Here is a 21,938-nt window from a genome sequence, read left to right as displayed (position 1 = left end):
TAAAAGAATAATGAGCTTTATATATACTGTCTAGAGTTGTAGCCAGAGGGAATATTAATTAACTCTTGACACTACAAAATCTTGTATATTTTTTGTGTGCCAATTTGTAACATATTTTGTAAGTGTATATTTTTCTTAGAAAGTGCTGTGCAGTATTTGTGTGTGTGTGAGTAACCTTTTATGCGCCTCTCTAGGCCAATGGAAAGGATGTTCATTGACAAGCTTCTGGTTTTAAAAACCGAAATATGAAAGTAAATGATGGAAAAATAGAAATACCTACTTTTTGTTGGGAGTTTTGTAATAAGACCATGATCTTGTTGTGAGAGTGTTGTGTTACTGTGCAAAACACAAATAAGCGAAGAAAAAATTTAAATCTGGATTAAAAGAATATTCAAATTTGTGAACAATTTGCTGTTTTATAGATTTTCTTGTAAATTATTTGAGTATTATTTTGGTTTTTGTTGTAACTGTTGCAAAGGTTTTCAATATTTGTGATCAAGCCTGTACGGTGATAATGTAATATTGGTACTTGCTGAGTTTTGTAATAATGTTTATGGAGTAAATATACACATTAAAATAAGATTTTGAATGCTGCTTTCTGAAGAGAGTTGTTTTTCACCCTCATTGTCTTGAAACAGTTTTTTCTTGCTATTTTCTCAAATTAATCAGTTTAAACCAGTATGTTACAGTTCTCGTCTTGTGAGACAAGTAATGCATTGTGCCAGTAGAAGTAGCGTTTTTTGAACAACACCTCATGAGGATAACAACAGGATATTTATCATTTGTAGCAATTTTTTCTACTGTATTGTACCACAGCAAATCAATACTCAAATAGATTAGGTATTTTCCCTTCAGAACATTATGCTGTTTGATTGGAGTCTGAGATAAGGGCTCAGAACGTAAACACATCCTATGATGTATCAATTTCTACGAAAACTGTCAGGTGGTGCATTGTTGTTGTTCTTTAGTCACCCATAATAGAGAGAGGGGAGTAAGCAATTTACATGCCAGAGCGAGACAGAAAGTTGAGAAATGAAATGGATCAGGCCGTTTTCCGTTTTCTCTTTCAGCACCATGGACAGCCCCTGCACTAAATTGGCCTGATTTATTTGAAGTAGGCTATGTGGGGATTGTGTCAATAAATACACGTCCACTCTTTTACCTATGTTACCACAGCACGGCACTGTCTGCGCGGCACGTTACAGTCCGCACTATGAGCGCAGGCATAGCATAACTTCACATGCTCAACCAATTTCCGGAAAAGAATCATACAAAAGTAGCATGAAAAGGGTATTGATAGTCGTCAATAGCATTTCCGGTTTTGTAGATTCGCCTTCACATTACGAACAAGGTCTAAAATGGGTCAGAACTGACTAACTTTTTTTTTTTAACCTTTTACCTTTTACACAATATACCCTATTTCACTCGTTTTTTAACACGGAAGTTCGGAGCAAGTTGTATATAAATAAAATGACCAATCTTCTCCTGGTTATTGGTAGTCTTGGACTCTACTAGGCTAGTAGAAGCTGTACTTGTAGAATAAACTCTTAGCACATCCAATATGGATGGTGGATATTGGAACATATATAAAATATGCAATGTATAAAAATGAAGGCTACAGTGGAATAACTGATGTCCACTAACCTTTAATTAGAGAGGCTGGCTGTGCTCTTGTACGGGGTTGAAATGGTTTCAGAAAGTGAATGGAATCAGTGTGGAATAAAGTGCTAACCTCATTATTTTAATTCAAACATGAGGTCATCTTTATTTAGGCTGTTACTTATTTTGATACATGTCGATCATTAAAAGTGTTTAATTAACTAATTTTGTAGTTGTAACTTTATGCATGTGATGTACCGCCGGTATGGGGAAGATAATGTAGTTTTAATCTCCTGACCTTTATTGTGAAATGTTTTAAAAGAACTAAACCGGAAATTAGAGTCCTTATTGATACTTGCTCCTCCCTGTTCCGTACAGAGATGGAGAAAATGGAATCCTAAAATCGTAGCAAACTATTCATGCGAATTTGTAATAATTAAATGCGAATCATTTAAAAAGAAGAAAACGGTATCTACACCAGAGAGGTAATTTGAAGCAATGTGCTTCTTTCGATTTGTTGTACTGTATCTTGAGTTGAACATATATTTTTGAGGCTAACCTGTTACTAGCTAGCTAGCCCAGAGTAGCGGTCATCAAGTGCAAGCTAGCTAGCGAGATAAATGTAGGACCTAGCTGTCAACCAGCTAGCAAACAGCTAGCTTACGATGACGTAGATGCTTCGTATTTTGCTAGCCTGGCTAGCTTGCTAGATAACTTCCTGTCTAAATCTCCGTTATAGGTTAAACTATGCTTATTTTGTCCAACACTTTCGTCATCGTGACTAATGGCATATTGTAGCTGCAGTAGTTAACGCCGCAAAAAAAGAAATAATTCCAGAATTTAACAATCTAGCTAAGCCACAGGGTGACGGTTTTCGCTTGAAGCTTGCTATGTTAGCTACTATGGCTAGTTAGCCTTCTAGCTAGCTTGGTTGTTTGTCTACCTCCATCTTTTGCCAGTTTTGCATCAAGCTAAGGTTAGTAGCTAGCTTGTCATTTAGCTAGCTTGAAATAACTACACAAATGTAGCCATTTTGTTTTTGTTTTATTGAAGTTTAACTCAGATAGATTTTCAAACTATGGATTCATGTTACCACATTTACATACTCTCACACACACTGTGATTTAGCTAAATGTAACGGCACAATTAACTAGGAGTTGGCTTTTTTCCTGGGTGCTACACAAGTTAGCTAGCTAACTAGCAAGCCAACTACCGTTAGTTGGGTAGCCTCGTTGCTGTATTTTGAAACCCTCATCCAGATAGGGAAACGTGGACCACCTTTTATGAAAGAATTAGTAGCAGATTTTAGGATTTCCATTTATGTTGTGGTATATTCAGTTGATCCAAAGCTGAAAGTAACGTGGACGTGTATATGGTTTTGCTGACCTTTAATTTAATTGTCTATACTATTAGTTGGCTGAAGATGCAGGTGTGCACTTCTATTCTTCCCTTTCAGCAGTTACATCTGGATCCTGGTGGAGCGTGTAAGGCCTATTTGTCATCCTCCCTTCTCTAAGCCAATGGAAGGTTCCGACAGCTCCGAGCAAGGAGGCAGCGACCAGTCAGAGTCGCAGCGCCGGAGGCAGTTGGATAGGCTGGACAGAGAAGAAGCCTTCTACCAGTTTGTGAATAACCTGAGTGAGGAAGATTATAGACTCATGAGAGACAACAACCTACTGGGGACCCCAGGTATTCACATATCTGATTAATCCCCTTGTCAACAAGCCTTGTTTCATTTCAATGCATAGACCAAACAAACTCCTTTTGACCCATCCTTTTGTTCTCAGCCAAACAATATTATCTTGACCCTGATACATTAGATGAAGGTCTATTAGATAAGACAGTTATCCCAGGATGGGTGCCAATAATATCATAGGCCTTTATCATGTTAAAAGTCAGTTTATTTTCATTTGTTGATCCGTCCTCAGATGCTAGCCTACATTTAGTTGCCTTCCTCATAATTTAGAAGTGTTATTATCTTAAAAACATAAACCCTGGCAGATTGCTGAAGAGGACCCATTTGTTTGTGTCCCAGGCCTGTGGGAAGGGGAATGTAAGTTTGGAGTCTGGCAACCGAGTGGTTTTTGGTACTGTTTAGCTGTTGCAGTGTTCAAAGGAAACCTGCAGCCACTGTACTTAGGCCATTACTGGACAGGCAGCATTTTTGGTGGATTCTTTAAATGCACTTTTCTTGGACCAAGTGGAAAATAAGTGTTTGAGATGCTTTCATGTTTCATTCCCAGGGTTTGGAATATTTTATCAAGCCTCATCTACCTCACACGCATTGAGTTGTAATTAGTTTGTTTAGACCTCTTTCCCTCCCTAGCTCCTCCCCTACCAGCTTCATTTTTGTGGTCATGCTGTATGAATCTTTTGAGTTTTTGTCCTCAGGAAGAGAAGGCCTGGAGATGCATTCACCTTGGTTCTGTGTACTTAGTTGTGTTGTACTTCCCAGGTGAAATCACAGAGGAGGAGCTGCTGAGTAGGCTTCAGCAGATCAAGGATGGTCCAGAGCAGCTTGACAGCAACAGCACTAGTCTTGAGAGTGGAGAAGGCACAGGGGGTAAGTCAATCCGTTATCTCCTTCAATATATCCATTAATATTTATTTTGTATTCTGTCAATTATATGCTGAAAATGACTACATCATGACACAAGTCTTATGTTATGAACATGATTATACATAATAAATGAAGGTAGGAATACATTTTAGAATTGTAGAACTATGGAATATTTTTCACCTATTCTCTTTACTAGATCCGCCCGAAGCTTCTGAGGATTCGTCCAATGGCGACACCCTCCTAGACTGGCTAAACACAGTCCGAAGGACGGGAAACACCACGCGAAGCGGTCACCGTGGGAACCAGTCATGGCGGGCAGTCAGCCGAACCAACCCGAACAGCGGGGACTTCCGTTTCAGTCTAGAGATCAACGTAAACCGTAACCTTGCGGAACAGCAAGCCAGAGCCGAAGCTGGCGAAGCCCAGGAGACTGTAGAGATGCCTGGAGTTGTAGTTGAGGCCGAGCCCACCGAAACGCCAATGGAAACTGAGGAGTCTGTGGTGGAGCCTGTGTTGGAGCATGTGGTGGAGGAGCTGACAGTGACAGTTGAGCCTGAGCCAGAGCTGGGGGCTTTACCAGTGCCTGAGGCGGAGGCAGATGCTGGTTTTGTACCTGTCCCGCTGGTGGAAGAAGCCCCTTATGTAGTACCAGAGGTTGTAGTAGCTGCATCAGTGCCCTGCAGCCCACCTGCTAGCCCGCTGGTTGTAACCCCACTTCCCCTCCCACCATCACCTCCTGTCCAGGCCCCAGCCCCTTCCAACCTTCAAACAGAGGAGCCCCTTCGCCGGGGCCAGAGGAGAGCCCGCAGCCGCAGCCCTGAGCAGCGTAGGACCAGGGCTCGCACGGCCAGGAGTCGCTCCCCCCTCACCCTGGAGCTTCTGGACTCCCACCCCCGGCAAGCCCCTAACACTCACAGCCCCGACACCTTTCCTGCATCCCCTCCGGAGGGGAGCTCCAGGACTCGACAGCATGTGCTGTCCAGGCAGAGCACAGCCGAATACGACCCTCAGCCAGCTAGGGCCGGACTTGGAGCTGGAACCGGAGCCCCAGAGATAACCAGTCCCCCACCACCAGAGGGAGAGGCCACAGGCGGGGAAGCAGGGGCAACTAACAGGCGGCCCCCCACCATCATGCTGGATCTTCAGGTGCGTCGGGTGCGTCCAGGAGAGTACCGTCAGAGGGACAGTATTGCCAACCGCACTCGGTCTCGCTCCCAGAACTCCAACAATACATTTCTGTACGAGAGCGAGCGTGGAGGGTTCCGCAGAACCTTCTCACGGTCCGAACGTGCCGGTGTACGGACATATGTCAGCACCATCCGCATCCCCATACGGCGGATCTCAGATGCAGGTCTGGGCGAGGCCACCTCCATGGCGCTCCAGTCAATGATCCGTCAGATCATGACGGGTTTTGGAGAGCTCAGTTACTTCATGGACTCTGACTCGGATTCCTCAGATTCGAACCGTGGTGCCAACCCACCGGCGGACCTAGCAGAAGCCCTTGGTAACCCGGACGCTGCTGTTGCTGCTGCAGCTGCAGCTGCTGTGGTGGCAGAGCCTGCTGTGGTGGCAAGCATACCTGTTGGCCTCGGGACCCCCGAGGCAAGGACAGAAGAGAGGGATGTAGAAGAGGGCCTGGGGTCTGGGTCCTCAGCCAGAGGTGGGGGCGGAGGCAGCCGGGCCCGGCCCCGGGCTCCCATTAGTCTGGAGGAGCCCAGCTCCCTCCCCTTCCTCCGCCTTGCCCACTTCTTTCTTCTGAATGACGACGATGAGGACCAGCCGCGGGGGCTGACCAAAGAGCAGATTGACAACCTGTCCACGCGCAACTTTGGTGAGAGCGACGCGCTCAAGACCTGCAGTGTGTGTATCACAGAATACACTGAAGGAAACAAGCTGAGGAAGCTGCCCTGCTCACACGAATACCATGTCCATTGCATTGACCGCTGGCTATCAGAGAACTCCACCTGTCCCATTTGTCGCAGGGCAGTCCTGGTATCCACCAATCGGGAAAGTGTGGTGTAGTAGCAGGGAAGCCAGGAGGGGTCATTCACAGTCAGGGTCAGTGCTCCTCCCAATCCAGCCTCTTACACGCCAACAAAGGTCTGAGGGTATATCTTAGGAGCAAGTAGTGGGGCGACAGTACATTTCCTCTGATTGGCTAGCTGGTATTGTTTCCATTTTGTCATGGTCCAATCCCCTCAGAAGTCCACCAGTGCCTGGGGGAAGGCTAGGTCTTGGGAGGTTGCTTTGGAGCCTAACCAGTTTCACAGGAGACTAGATCATTCATAGCAACAGCAGCAGTCCTCTTTTAGTTAAACCAGTGTCTGTTACGTCAGGCTCTAAAATATTTTAGATTTCTCAATTTCAAATGTTGATGTTTTATTATCCCCCCCACCCCACCCCCACCCCCCAAGCCATCAGTGATAAATATCCTTTATACCAGGATGTGGGTGGACAGGTAAGGCTTTGGTGTATAAATCAACTTTCCTATCGACTGGCAAATCCTGATTGTGACAGCATAATCATGTTGAAAGGCTGGTGCTGAATAGGACATAAGACAAGATAAGGGGAGAAATGGGAATGCTACGAATCCTTTGGACTCCCCGTCTTTTCTCTATTTACTTGAGACAAAAGAAACTGCTATTAATATTTTGGAGTGGCACAGATTGTCAAGTGTTGAAGATTACAGAATGGTTTTTAAGTTAAAGTATGTACAATGTTGTACAGTCTTTAGGGGAAACATTTGAGTAGGCTAATAGAATTATGTTTGGAATGCTGACATTTATTTTTTGAATCCCACCACATCCTCATGGCTGTTAATTCATCAAGAGTGATTGTTTTACACCTGAGATCTCAAACCGTTTCAGACGCAGTGGTGTTTGTATAGTCACCATCAAAGGTTGCTGTGATCCCAACAGGGCAGTCATGTTTTTCTGTTGTGACCCCTGAACAATAAATACGAACATTTTAGAATTTTCACTGAGCAGATCAAAACTCAGATTTAAAAAGATTTAACATCTGACTGATTTCTAAAGATAAAATAACAGGCAGTCATCTGGTGTTGAAGTGTTTACAGGACCTGACCTGAACCCCTAGATGTGGACAGTTCATCTGCCCCTTCCTAGCAGATGAATTGGATGTCAGTGCAATATACACAAATGGGGAAACATTTGAAGTCATTAAAAAAATATTATGAACATGTAATATTATTTCTAAAATATTGTGTAGACTGTTAAAAAGTTTCACTTATATGAAAGGTTACCTATTTAAAATGTTATACTTTGCTCTAGCTTCATTTTTATTTTTCTGTACATTTGAGGCACTGCTCCATGGTTCTGAATTATGAGCTCTGGGCAATAAGGGGGATATCTTATTTCATTGTGCCACCTCTTATAAGGTTTCTCATGTTGGCACAAGTGAACTTCTTCCCCCTGTAAGATTTTTGTGTGGAAAGTTCAAGTCTCTGTTATTGTTAAATAGCAATTATAATGAAATGTTTGTTTTTTTTTTTTTGGGGGGGGGGGGGGGTCTGGCCCTGCCCTTGTTCTATGGCATAATGTAGTATGTGGACTGGATATCATTCCCATTCATAACAGCTTTTTTCTGAATTAAACAGTTTATTCCTCTGCAAATTGCATTGTAGGCATGCATCATATAGCCTCAATGTGTGTTATTTTCAAGTCTGTATGTTGGAGAAAATTGACCCTGTATTTTAACAGGGCTGGTTGTCTAATGTTCCGTGCTCTTTCTGATAATGATTGAATATACTCAAATTTGTACTTGCTATGCCTTGGGGAAATGGGTCTTTGATCAATTATTTATAATGACCTCAACGTCTGTGTCCAAAGTAGGTAGCCCTACTGTATAGCATTAGTTTTAGGATTATGTACCTCGAGCTCTATATCGTTAAGTCTACTGGACGAGTTAATGTGCCCTTCCTACCAGAGAGGGAAACAGGTGGTTGCTGCAGATGTGGGGTTTGAGTGTTTAATCAGTGTTATTGGTTACTGATTCATAATGGGATTTAATACATCTACGATATCGACGAGCTACATTATCTATATTACTAGCGCCTTGTTAGATCAGGGATAACTCAACCTGCTCGCCTAACATGGGCGAATATGTCAGACTTGGTCTCGAAGATCCCATTTTATTTGTACGTTATAATAAAGTTATGTTAAATATCAACTGAGCTATTTTTATTTAGAATCAAAAGTCAGTAAAGCACAAGAATCAACGGAAGTAAAAGCCAAGACTGAAGGAAAAACGCGCACACCGAATAAATCGTCTAAGCATTACGGTAATGCGGGGGGTAGGTTAAAGAAGGAAGTTAACATTTGCAAATGGCTTTTAGGATACTTGGCTGTCATTTGTCAGGGTTTCCAGCAATTTACTGCAAGGTAATTATTTCAGTTTTTAATTGTTTACCCTTAGCATCTTGAAAGTTCACAAACCCAGTAAAACGAACCGGACATAGCCAACCGAGATACCACTAGATGGTGTTGCCAAAGTTAACATTGCTTCGTTAGTTCTACAGTACCGAATAAGAGTGAAAGCGGTCCGTGTACATGGAGGCCAACGGATTTTCGTTTAGAAATGAGAATACAAAAATCGGGAAAAGAGCTGTTTCCCGACTACCGTTTAGAAATAGGAAAACGACCCATTTTTTGTTTTGATAATATAGGGTGACCAGACGTCCTCTTTTACCCGGAAATCGGGAATTAAAACTGTGTGGAAATCTTATTTCTCAATTTTGTCCCACAAGCTTGACAGTCACATATTCAGGATATCAGAAGAGGGCGCGCTGCCATTTGTATGGAAGCAAATCATTGACATAATCAGAGCCTGTTTAAGGAGAGCCTGTCCACTCCCTATTAAGCCCCATTGTACCGAATTTGGTTGCAGTTCCACCAGAGTTCCACTGGGGGTGATCGCGAGTGCATGCTGAATGGGAGTCTATGGAGCTAAACGGCTAAATTGGTCTCTTTCCCCTGATTGTCTTTGAGAAATCTCAGATGTGATTGTAGTTTTTGCATGTTCAACATGGATTATAGGTCGAAAGTTGAATGAACGAGTACTTATGTCCTTTCGATTTCTTACAGGATGAGTTGTTGTTGCCCATAACAGCTAGCATTCTGCTAATGAATGCTGATTGGTTAGTGAAGGACTGACTGACCAGAGATCCTGCTTGATGGCATCCGAAGCAGAATCAGAATGTCAGAGCATTAGCAACAACATTAGCAAGCGAAAACTCTTTCTAGCATGTGTATTGACAGGGAGAGCCTAACCTGTCAGCTGTGTTGTGGATGCCTCGAGGGAAAAAAGGAAGAGACCAGAGCTTGCCGTAAAGCAGTATCTCTGGTCGTACGATGTGTATGACGTCATTGACATTTTAAAAGGCTTTTTAGAACAGAAAGGTGACTTTTAAAAAAATCTGACACCCAGCAGTGTGTATTTTTTTCCCTCCCCTTTCGAATTCAGAATTCAAATTACTTGACAAAAAATTATATCCTGAGAAAGGTGGATTTTTGAGGGGTGTAGCTCCATAGACCTCCATTCATTCTGCACTCGCTCGTTAGTGCCCTCATATGGAACTAGAGTGGAACTGCAACCAGTTCAGAACCCGGAAGTTTCCAGAGAGTGTCAGTTCTCCCCATATTAGACATTCTCTGGACATAATGTTTTGAATTTTAAAAGGCATTGAATGCTTAATATTGAAATTTAAACGACACCAAATTCACATATGAATATAGCCTATTTCAATGTTTAAAAAAAAATCTGATCCAAAAATTCAAGGCTCGGAAATTCAGGTTGCTTAAATTCGAGCTGAAAAATAACTATCTTAAAAAATTTGAGCCGAAAAATTCTGATTGCAACATCCGGGATACCAAGGATAGCTAGAGCAATCGAGCAATAAAGAGAAAACGCATGATGACTACTGGGGGGGAAAAAACATTCTTCGGTGACAGCTTGTGAAATAGTATGATAAGGGTGGTATCAAAGCCTTGGACTTTGAATCAATGTTTGGGACCTTTCAGAATAACTGGTTGAAAACATATCTATCACAACCAGATTACGTGGTTTCACATAGGCCTACCTACTATTTTAAAAAGTAGGAGGGCTTGATTTTGCTATGAGATTTTGTGGTGACCAAAATTCCTGTTAAATTATCAAACTTACACAAACAAATTCTACCAATATTGGAAAATGTGAGGGCGAGAATCCATGGGGAGAAATAACTTTTCTCCCCATGGATCCACCTTATGGAACTATAGGGTCATTGTAATCAATAGGAAATCATTGTTTAAATATGATTGGTATGAAAAGGGCATTGTGTTTGTGAATGATGTTATAGATGATAATGGTAACTTTTTGGAATATAAAGCTTTCTTAGACAAATATAATTTAAACTGTACTTATAGAGAATACAACAAGATCTGTAAAGCAATACACCATTATTACAGTTAGTTCAAAGCACATTGTTATATGCAAAAATAAGACCCTTACCAACTTTAGTTATAAATGATTCTACTTTATTTGACAGTAAATTTCATAATAAATATATTAGTGAGTCTTTGAAATCTAAATTATTTTTTTATTATAACAGAGGATGAATTGTGTGAACAGGTTCCAATATGGTTGCAGTGTCCATAGAAAAAAACACATTTTTAATTCATTAAATGGCCCATTTCCCCAAAAGTCAAAGGGACTCACTTTAAAATAATTTATAAAATATATCCGGTCGCTGACTTTCTTAGAAAAAGATTCAAATTTGATGTAGACCCTTGTGTATTTTGTGAGGTGGTTGATGAGACTCTGGAACCATGCTTCGGTGAGTCAGACATTTTGCATTGAGGTTCGATTGTGAGCAATTTCATCGTGACAGTCAAGCTCGTGGGAGCAACTTCCAGGTCACAACAAAAGAATATTTGAAGAGAAGATTAGAAGATTTCCACACACTTTTAATTCCCGATATCCATGTATGAGCACATCAAAGAAAATCAGATAACGGGTCGTTTTTTGTTTTCCGTTTTCTATTATCAAAACAAAAAACTGAAAATGGGTTGTTTCCCAATTTTGGTTTTCTCATTTGAAAACGAAAATCCGTTGGCCTCCAAGTAGGCTACACGGACCGAAAGCCTTCACCATTTGAGTTGAGTTCGAATATTTGTACACCAATTACAGACCCTCATCTTAGGAAGATGGGTCCGTTCCAAAAACTCCAGTCCGGTGGAAGTGAGCCACCTGGACCACCTGGTTTTAACTGTGAAGAGCATCTCCAAAACCATAAACTTTTATTCTTCTGTTCTTGGTATGGAGGTCATCACTTTCAAGGTAGGTTGAACTCACACATGAAAATATTTACCATCCTACATGAAATAGTGTGCCTGAGTGTCCCCTGCGGAGTTGAGCTTTTGAAATGATTTCAGATCGCCCAGTTTTTTATTGATTTGTTGGTACCGTTAAATATTCGAAAAAGAAGTGCATTATGACAACGTAAAATAATTCTTGCTTTCTCGCATTTTACAAACCTACAGTAACTAAAAAGAAAGACACTGGAACCAAAAGTAAAGAAGGTATGAATGGAAGCAATAAAGCAGCTATCTGAACAGGTGGATAGTAGTAGGCTACTCTTGGCTCTCAGCTTCAGCAGAACAGTCGAGGTCAACGCGCCCAGAGATCAAAAACTGCAAAACTCAGCTAAGATTGCTGCTGGAGTAGTCTAGTGTCAGTTTAAAGAAAGACAATGCAGAGCTATTGGAACGAGTCCTAGAACTGGAATGGTACAAGCGCCGTTGGAATCTCAGGTTTGTGGGATAAAGGAAAAAGAAGGGGAAGATATAGCCTAAGTGAAGTGGTCGCTAATTTGTCGTCATTAATCCGTGACACGTTCGGTGAAGGTGAGCCGCATTTACCCGCAAATTTACAATGGTAGTTAGCAACAAACAAAAACAGGCCTATGTAGAGTTCATTTTATTAGTCTTAAGTTTCTCTTCTTGTGGTTCCCTGACTCTTTTCTACTTTTTCGTTTAATTTGGTCTGTTTTATTTATTTGATTATTATATATTTTTTATTTATTTTTTATCAATTTATCTATTTATTACTAGCAGTTTTACAATACAATAGAAAAAGCAAAACATTAAAGAAAAATGATCGATAAACAGGAACAAGTGTTACAGAGACAAGATATATATATTATACAAGAAGATTTTGTGAAGCGATGATAATAATTAATGTAAATCGGAGGAAACAGCTGTACAGTTAGGTTTGAATTTAAGGTATCTAGCTTTATGAATGTGGTATTTATCAACCATACAAATATAATTCAATGTATCTTCAAGCTCCACATTGTCTGAAACATCAGAATGAAAAAGAACCTTCATGACAGTGATATTACAGAGGCGGTGGAATAAAGGAAATAAAGAAGCAGAGATTTGAAGCCAGAAATATTTGGTATAAGTGTAACCCTCCCACTATAGGCTCGTGATATGCATTACGCTCTGTATAATACAATATTTAAATGAATCCAATTATTTTTGCAGTAGCTTACAAAACAGCCTACAGTTGTTGATAATGTCACTGCCAATTTATATTAGCCTCTTTCTTAACCTTAATTCAATCAAGATTGGTTGAGTGTGGACAGGTTTTTTCTCTTGCATGATCGTTATCTGGTTTCCCCTCAGAAACAAATGAAGTGGTAGCACCCAATTTTAAACGTGTACAGACGTTAAAAACGACCGTGTACAGACGTCTGTACACGTTAAAATGTAACGTCTGTACACGAACGAGAATTCAGACGTTTTGGCACAATCGGCGTTCAATCGACGTTCCATACAACACTGTTTTCAACAGATTGACTAGATATCATTTGAAATGATTACGTTAGTTGTTTCCACTTCTGTTGTCGAAGCAAACTGGATCGACTTATGTGGGTAGAACGTTACAGCTTAGCAACCAAACCATATCGTGATTCAACTCAGCTTCAGTTAGTTAGATAAAAAATAACCTGACAAAGATCTGGACAAACATGCATCGTGAATTGTAGATTTATATGTACGGGTTATTTATTCGAATGAAACACAGTCAGGAACATGAAATAAACCGTTAGCCCCATTGCCAATTAACTACATCATCACACATTCTAGTACCTATGCTCTTGCGTTAGCAAGCTAAAAGTTTACATGACTACAGTCTAGGTGTTTTCGCTATCTAGCTGTTCTTGCATTCCTTGCATATCAGCGTTAATACAAAGAGAGGCAGTTAGAACCGAAACTGTACTGTACTGTAGCTAGTGGTACGTGCCAGTGGAGCGAGTGGTACGTGACAGTGGCTAGTGGTACATGCCAGTGGAGCGAGTGGTACGTGACAGTAGCTAGTGGTACATGCCAGGGCCTCCACTGGCACGTGACAGTGGCCAGTGGTACGTGCCAGTGCCTCCACTGGTACGTGACGCTCTGGATAAGAGCGTCTGCTAAATGACTAAATGTAAATGTGACAGTAGCTAGTGGTACATGCCAGTGCCTGTACTGGCACCTAGTGGTACGTGGGTAAAGATCCTGTAAAGTAAATTCCATGTTTTGCTTCTAAGTACATTATATACGTGTGAAATTAGTTCCTGAAAGCATGTGCAAAGCGCTAAGACTTTGTCACACTGAAATGTGGAGTTAAACCGAAGAACAGTTTCTCTTCCGTTTTCAGATCAGGTTTTAATGGGCGGAGCCAAAAAATGCCCTATCTACGTCATTTCGCCCTATCTACGCCAGATCACTGAATGGCTCCTCCTGCTGTACTGTTATTGTAGCCTACATCAGCTAGCTAGCTAGCTTCAAGATGTCTCTAACCACCCACAACTGCATCTTCCCTGGATGCAAGAAATCCAGCTGCGCTGCAATGTCATTTAAGTTCCCTATTGATAATGAAAGGAAAAATAGGTGGATAGATTTTGTGAAGAGCCACGCTCATGGAAAGCTTCGGATAAACTCCAACAGCCGCCTCTGCACTGACCATTTCACGGCGGACAGTTTTAACATGGACCAGAGACAGACGGGGTTCACCAACACACGGCTTCTCTTGCAGCGCGGAGCCGTACCGAGCATCGCCCCTCCGGCCATTCATCCTCCGGTCGCACCTGGACCATCCACCGCCGCCAGCAGTTCATCACTCAGTTCTGTGTGCTTGTTATAATTATACTAGATAACGTTTCCAGAGGTATCTCTGCTATGAGTTAGTACAAACCTCTAAATTGATATTAGGCTACTCGGTGTAGAATGATGGTATTTTGGTGATATGGTAGCTAATGTGTTAGAAGTAGCCTAGTTGGAGAGCTCACTGTCTGCTGTCTCTGAAGTCCATTTTTACTGTTACAGCTCAGGGGAACATTTCATTTATTTGCATCTGTATGTTTCACTCGTTGAACAAATACATTCTAATTCTATACGGTTTTGTTCGGCTTGACATAGCGTCCATTATCTGGGTCGGAGGTAGGCACTAGGCAGCGAGGGGCGGAGCTTCAGCTCCTTCAGGCGACACGCCCCCCCAGTCTCAAGCAGAGAAGACTGCTGATTTTTCACGATTTCAAAGCCTAATTTAACATACTTGTCGGTGTTATTTTTTCATTTGAATTTGGATGGGTAGTTAATAACACATTATTCTGTGGTGTGGCGAACTTAAAACTCGTTTCCAGATCCACTTTACAGGATCTTTAAGTATGTGTGGTGGCCTGCGGAAACCCGTGGATGTCGCGGCCGCTCATTGTTGGCTAAAAGCCATAAAAGATCGAAAATCGTTTTCTGTCAAAATTGAGATTTTTGATGTTTTGTATCATTAACACCCTAAACTTCATTGTAATGTACAAAAAGTATATGATTACTTATGAAAAACTATGGACAAACTAACTGGACATGTCAGCTAGCAAGATTTTCAAGCCATGTCAAATCAAATGCTTAGTTTGCCTGCTCTTTTGAGTGCTGCAGCAGCCCATAACAACTGATCAATGAAATAACTTGCTGAGAAGTTATTAATGTAGCCTATACTTAAACTGACATTTACATTCACAACGTCATTACGAACAAAAGGATTTTCTCCCATATCACTTTTTGACACAGGTCGACTTTAAAATGATGTAACTTCAGTTGTGATAAAGATATCCGAGTGATTTAAACAGATTTGTATCCAGGAGAGTTTGTAGTTTCCAATATGTACCCAGAAAGTACATTTGCAATCATAGGGTGTCATTAATTGACAAGGTTCTCTATATGAAAATAATGAATTATTATTAACAACTATATTTACTCAGAGTATCGAAATGCAAATGTAGGCTACCTATATTGACTTCAGTTATTACAATTAATGATATACGTCACTAGGAGGCGCTGATAACAACACAACGATATGCATTAGAGACGAGAGTCTACAACGGTGGCTCATGTGCACGCTTAAAATCATTCATTTGTTACTAATTCATTACGTGTGTACAAGTCTGCTTTACATTACAGTCACACCATTACACTATATGCAATATAATGTTTAAATCGACTACTTTGTATGGTGAGCTTGTAGTGAGACATCAAAAGTATGGTTTGGAGTCTGTTAGCACAAACAGTTTAACTTATTTTTTTAAATAAAAGTTTATAGCCTGTTCTCCTATTCTAAAATGGCCACGGGGCAGTTACACAGTAAACAAAAGCTGCAAGACACCCAATGCAACTGCCACGACACACTTGCATACCACTATCAACAGAACAGTAACTGTCATGTACCAGTGGAGGCGCTGTCACGTACCACTAGCTGTCATGTACCAGCGGAGGCACTGGCATGTACCACCAGCTACTGTCACGTACCACTAGCTCCACTGGCACGTACCACTAGGTGCCAGTAGAGGCACTGGCATGTACCACTAGCTACTGTCACGTACCAGTGGAGGCACTGGCACGTACCACTAGCCACTGTCACGTGCCAGTGGAGGCACTGGCATGTACCACTAGCTACTGTCACGTACCACTCGCTCCACTGTCACGTACCACTCGCTACAGTACAGTACAGTTTCGGTTCTAACCGCTACTGAATACAAAGCAGATAAGCTAGAGTCCAGCTAACATTGACTCGACGGGCATGGCTGATGTTTGTCTATACCGTAGCTCTAGCGTAGAAGATCCCTGTGCAAGAAAACAGGATCGACTTAAGGCCGATTTATACTTCTCCGTTTTTACGGAGACGGACACAGGGAACGCCCTCTCCGACAAGGAATTCCCTCTCCGTGCCCTCTCCAAGCCCCTCGGAGAGCTCTACGTGCACCTCCTGATTTTACTGACTATCCGTCTGTCCGTCCGTCATTTTACGGATACCCCTTGGCTGTGATTGGTCCGTATTAAAAACCTCTTGCGTCAGGGGTGGGGGCGGGGTTGCCGTGATAAACAGGACAAACAGAATCCTTTGACCGCCATTGCTGTACGTTTTTACAATTCATATTTCAGCTAAACAGTACATGTAAATCAGCATCTGAATTAAAATGTGACGAGAAATGGGCAGTGTAGTTGCTAAAAAAGGGGGGATTTTATTGATGAAACGGCTAATTTGTAAATTTGCTCCGACTTTTCGATAACCTAGCTAGCATCGCAGTGCAGCGCCACCTACTCTTCTGGCAGTGAAGTGTTTTCAGCACCCACAGCCTTCGGAGTACTATAAATTCAACCAATCCGTCCGACTCCGTCCGTCTGTCCGTAACGGAGTCGGAGAGGTATAATTCGGCCTTTAGGTGGGTAATGTTAGCACTACAGCTTAACAAACAAACTATCATGATTCAACTCAGCTTCAGTTAGCTCTAGCTATCTTGCTGAAAAATAGATCTGGACAAACATGCATCTTGAATTCAGTCACGTGTGGTCAGGGGAGGCAAGGGAGGCAGTGCCTCCCCTGTGTCATCATGAAATGTAAAAAACAAATAATATAAAATAATAATATTTGTCCATTGATCTGTGATAGAAATATAATTATTGGATGATTCCAATTATTTTTATAGCCAATATCGCTGAATTTGTGTATTGTCCTGTTCAAATAAGGGGAAAGAAGCGGAAGGAGGCAGCGACTAGCTGTGCCTCCTCTCGGATTGCGCAATCCCACACAAACTGGGCTGAGCTGCTAATTTTTTTGCTCAATTTGAGCATGTGTAATTTGATCTCTCTGTATGTCACCAATGTAATGTTTGTACACATTTTTATTATATGTCCTCACATTTCATAGTCTTGGTCATGTATTTTACGTATTTGTATAACATATTAGTCTTGCTGATCGTACATAACGCCGCAGTGAAAAAGCAGGAGGGGAGGCAGCCAGTACCTCTGCCTCACTGAAGGGGGCGTGTGTGAGCACATGGGCTTGTTCTGCTATTATTCTTCATGTATTACAGACAAATGCCATTGTATGGTTGTTGCTAGCTAAAAAAAGTCAAATAGAAAAAGTGCACCCTATCGTTTATTTGTATTTTTTTGCCCTGACTGATTATAAGATTATATATATATAATCTTGCATATCTTGCATATATATAAGCTTAACATTTCTCAAAACTGGACTTTCAATCAAAACTGGAAGTGATAAATCATGGAAGATCGATGCCCGGAGCTAAAAGATTTGCTTCAAACGACGGAAAAGAAGATAACAAAATTATATAAAACCAGATAAGAAAAATTAAGTTATTTTAAAGAATGAAACAACATTTGTCTTTTTGTTATGGACTGTATATACTTTCATTTCTATTGAATGAGTATGAATTGTGGAATTGTGATGGCAAATTAAGAACACGGAGGATGCGGAGCAAATGCGCTCTCTCTGAGCCTCTATAAATTTAACGCATTTCTTTGGCCAAATATGTGTGTGTAAAGAATGCTGATATGGGATATGAAAATAACCATTTGTCAATGTGCAAGCAGCCAGTTGAATGGTGAATTGATGCTGCTCTGTTGAATTCATATATTTGTAAATCTGACTTTGAAAGAGTCATTGCCTCCCCAGCTACGAACCTCACCGCACGTCACTGCAGGAACAAGAAATAACGTTAGCCCCATCGCCAATAAACTAAGTCATCACACATTCTACCGATGCTAGATACAGGCAGGATACGTTAGCATTGCTAATAACTGCGACAACATCATACTACAACTTGCGGTTGTGATGAACATAAGGTCTTTTCAGCAACAGCTTCATAGCAAATCCTGCTTTACATTGTCCCAGAGTCTTTGGATCATTTTTCACGTGACCTGCATAGGCTCTGTACTGGTAGCTAGAGGAAACAAACGATTCGTTCATTTCCCGACTGTCTTTCTACGAGTCTTTGGATCATTTTTCACGTGACCTGCATAGGCTCTGTACTAGTAGCTAGAGGAAACAAACGATTCGTTCATTTCCCGACTCGGTCTTTCTACGAGTCTTTGGATCATTTTTCACGTGACCTGCATAGGCTCTGTACTGGTAGCTAGAGGAAACAAACGATTCGTTCATTTGCCGACTCGGTCTTTCTATAAGTCTTTGGATCATTTTTCACGTGACCTGCATAGGCTCTGTACTGGTAGCTAGAGGAAACAAACGATTCGTTCATTTCCAGACTCTGTCTTTCTACGAGTCTTTGGATCATTTTTCACGTGACCTGCATTGTATTTTTTAGTAGAGGAAACAGTTTCCTCATTCCCCTTCGCGTGGCTGCTGTTTTAGTTAGACGTGAATTAATTCGCCCAAGTCATCATACTCACTGGTTTTGTTATTTTCACTTTTCATTTACACTTAGTTTAGTGCAGTGTAATTGTTTGCCGTGATAATTAAATGCTAGTGTGATAATAAATGACCAAATCATACAAACTGTCATGATACATTATTTTAATGCAGGAATTTATTTTCAAATAATATCTGCTGGTTCACATGTCATGCACTAACCTACATGAGAACATGATACGTGTTTTCAGTGGACGGATAGCCCCCCCCCCCCCCCGTTGAAATGAACGAATGACTCGAAAAAAGATTCGTTCATTTTACTGAACGAGATTCAAAGAACAGAATCAGTAAAATGATCCAAACTTCCCATCACTAACGGATAGCCCCCCCCCCGTTGAAATTAACGAATGACTCAAAAAAATATTTTTTCATTTTACTGAACGAGATTCAAAGAACCAAATCAGTAAAATAATCCGAACTTCCCATCACTACTGCACAGGGATCTTCTCATAGACAAACATCACAGTCGAGTGTTTGGTTCCTTGGGATGACTCTGAAAAGTGTCAGCATTCCCTGTACAGCCTGGAACACCGCATTTACCACCGTAGTACCTTTTCAATATGCTAGAAAAACGTTCTTCTTTGTAATTCTGTGGAAGTACACAGAGCAGCGTGCAGCAAATTTTGGGAAGTGACAAAGGTACAGACCAGAGCCAAAAAGGTGGAGCCATCGAACTGACGTCAGTTCGGTGGCTTTTTCAAAACCTACCGTTTTACAGCTACATTTTTTTATTGTGAGATTTGCATAGGAAAGAGGTGTCAATGGACTTTGGGGTTCACTGTATGTCCATTTTACCCACTGAACTGTCGTTATTCAACTGTGACAAGGTAAATTGGATTCTGCAATCAATTACCTCTTTAAAAGTTTTAAGCATTATTTTATTTTGAGACATTTTGCTTACTGCCAGTACTGTAGCCTTGTTATGCTTGACAACTTTTAGGTTGATGTTCACAACTTTTTTGTCAGCTTTGTGGTATTAAAAAACATAAAAGAGAGATCTGTCCTCATTATAATAAGTATGAGTTGATTTGGGCATATATATTGTTATTTGGCAAGTGCATCTCAGGTGATGTCACGGAGTAATCCAAAAGTAATGTAACTAGTTACTTTCAGCAGTGAGTAATCTAGTAAAGTAAAACTTTTTTTAAAGTAACTAGTAATGTGTAATCTATTACCTTTTTTGAGTAACTACCCCAACACTGTCAGTCACACTCTCGCTGCTTGATTTTTTTGAAGCGAGGTTAGCTCAGTATACAGGCTTATTACTCGTGGCTTTCCTTTACCCGCATAATAGTCACTCAAAATCTTTAGCGCTGTGCGCCCATCATCGTCTGCCTCTCGCATCACTAGCGATAAACTTATCATCCAAGAATTGAATCAATTCAGCATATGCCTCAGCATTTGAGGCCGCTTCCTCCTCTGTCCCCACACCCTCGGGCTCCGTAGTGATAATCCCTTTTAGCCCTCGCAGCCGGAGGTGGCCTAAAAACGTAGTCTCCCAGAGTTCGTCATTCTTTTCATCCCCGTCAACACAAGCCTCGACCAGCGACCACTATGTTCTGTTGATCTTCTACCATGACTCATGGTGCTCTACTTCAGCACGCCATGAAACAAAAAGCGGTGTATCTTGACCCATAACCTGTTAACAGAGTAAGCGCAACGACCTGACTGACTTCGAACACACAGCAACAGCTGCGCTCACTCAAGGAGATTTATTCATTAACACTTCAATCACATGACAGGTACACACCCACATTAACAATCACAGGTGTCAGTATTCAATCAATAAACAAAACAAAAACAATACAAGTTGAGAGCACACTGTTAACAATAGATAAATCAAAATATTAAATAAACTGGAAACATTTTAGCAGCAAAATCCTCAATACAGGACTTCCTCAGTTTGCTCCAAGATTTGCACTTGCAGTCTTTGCAGTAGAATTGGCTGCATAGGTGGCAGACTTGGCCTTTCTTAACAATGTGTCACTGAAGTTCTCCATGTAGCACACACTGTCTTTGGAAGACATCATTACTTTTCTGGTGACAAGGGAGCTAAGCATCTCTGTGCTAAGACTGGCACGGTACTTAGTCTTGTTCTTTGTCACCAAACTGAAGACTCTTTCACAGTTTACATTACTGTGAAAAATTACAAGGACACCAAGCATGACAGAAGATAAGAAACGTTTTCTTCCTCCTGTTGCCATCATACCCAGTTCTCTCCAAGCTTCATCAGCCCTCTTTGTGAGGATACCATCATCCAAGGTTGTGGATTGAAACAGCCGAAAATCCTCTACAACATCATCCACTTTGAGTCCATTGGGCAGGGAGTCCTCTCAGGGGACCAAGCAGAGGAACCTCTCCATGAAATACCTTAGAGAGGAAAAGATGACAGTTTGCAGTCTACTTATGTCAGCCACTGCAGCATGGTGCAGCAGTTCATCCCCATAGGGAAACTTGGAGACCATGTAATCAACTGCTGTTGTGAAATATTTCCTCACATTGCTGAAGAATCCTTCTAGCTGAAGGTTATCCTGACTTCTCATGAATGCATGTGTCTCATGGCCAATGGACAACTCGTCATCATGCAGTTGGTATTCTCTCTTTTTGTAAAGAGTGGGATGACGTCCTTTATTTATCTCTTCCATCATTTTCATCGCATATTCCGGTTGGCAGAGGGCAAGCAAGATTTTTTGAAGCTGCAGCTCTAATGTTTGAAGTAAGGTTTGGATACACGGTTCTTCCTTCTGAAGATTTTGGTTTGCAGCTTCAAACAATGGAATGGCCCGTTTTAAAAACAGAGCATATAGCTTTGACTGTGGATTAGTCAAGACATTTTTTTACCTTCTTTGGTTTTGTCAACTCTGTATTTTCTTCTTTCTTTACTTTCTCTGCCTTTTTGTGAAACAATTTCTTCTGCATTTCCCCCACCTCTGTCTGCTTGAAAACAAATTCATTAAGGTCAAACACTTTTGGCTTGGGCTGACTGTTGTATGGGAGTGGCGTGGGCTGCCTTTGGTTG

At 41.3% G+C, this 21,938-nt stretch overlaps 2 protein-coding genes and 1 long non-coding RNA gene across 3 annotated transcripts in view; all 3 read left to right on the top strand.

Annotated features, from left to right (window-relative positions):
• LOC136954180 (uncharacterized) overlaps positions 1-21,938 on the top strand; it is a 116,330-nt gene that overhangs the window by 74,158 nt on the left and 20,234 nt on the right. The gene's annotated exons all lie outside the window — the stretch shown is intronic.
• On the top strand, positions 1,979-8,348 carry rlim (ring finger protein, LIM domain interacting). The gene is made up of 4 exons (XM_067247752.1): positions 1,979-2,084; positions 3,056-3,288; positions 4,055-4,162; positions 4,356-8,348. Exons 2-4 carry the CDS (start codon positions 3,120-3,122, stop codon positions 6,179-6,181), a joined length of 2,103 nt encoding a protein of 700 aa, XP_067103853.1. The 5' UTR covers positions 1,979-2,084; positions 3,056-3,119; the 3' UTR covers positions 6,182-8,348.
• The window catches only part of glod5 (glyoxalase domain containing 5), a 33,704-nt gene continuing 20,234 nt past the window's right edge, over positions 8,469-21,938 (top strand). Inside the window, exons 1-2 of the mRNA XM_067247754.1 lie at positions 8,469-8,559; positions 11,345-11,494. Coding sequence (XP_067103855.1) covers positions 8,503-8,559; positions 11,345-11,494 — 207 coding nt within the window. The 5' untranslated portion in view covers positions 8,469-8,502. The remainder of the gene's footprint in view (positions 8,560-11,344; positions 11,495-21,938) is intronic.

The sequence above is a fragment of the Osmerus mordax genome, chromosome 12, assembly GCF_038355195.1.
Source record: "Osmerus mordax isolate fOsmMor3 chromosome 12, fOsmMor3.pri, whole genome shotgun sequence".
Taxonomy (NCBI): domain Eukaryota; kingdom Metazoa; phylum Chordata; class Actinopteri; order Osmeriformes; family Osmeridae; genus Osmerus; species Osmerus mordax.
The sequence above is the reverse complement of the archived record's forward strand: the minus strand, read 5'-3'. Positions and strand labels throughout refer to the sequence as shown.

What these genes read in the sequence shown, in the direction of transcription:
- rlim (XM_067247752.1), top strand. Translation starts at nt 3,120, where the DNA reads ATGGAAGGTTCCGACAGCTCCGAGCAAGGAGGCAGCGACCAGTCAGAG. An exon ending in CAACCTACTGGGGACCCCAG is followed by an intron (nt 3,289 to 4,054) that starts GTATTCACATAT and finishes TGTACTTCCCAG; the next exon opens with GTGAAATCACAGAGGAGGAG. An exon ending in GAGTGGAGAAGGCACAGGGG is followed by an intron (nt 4,163 to 4,355) that starts GTAAGTCAATCC and finishes TCTCTTTACTAG; the next exon opens with ATCCGCCCGAAGCTTCTGAG.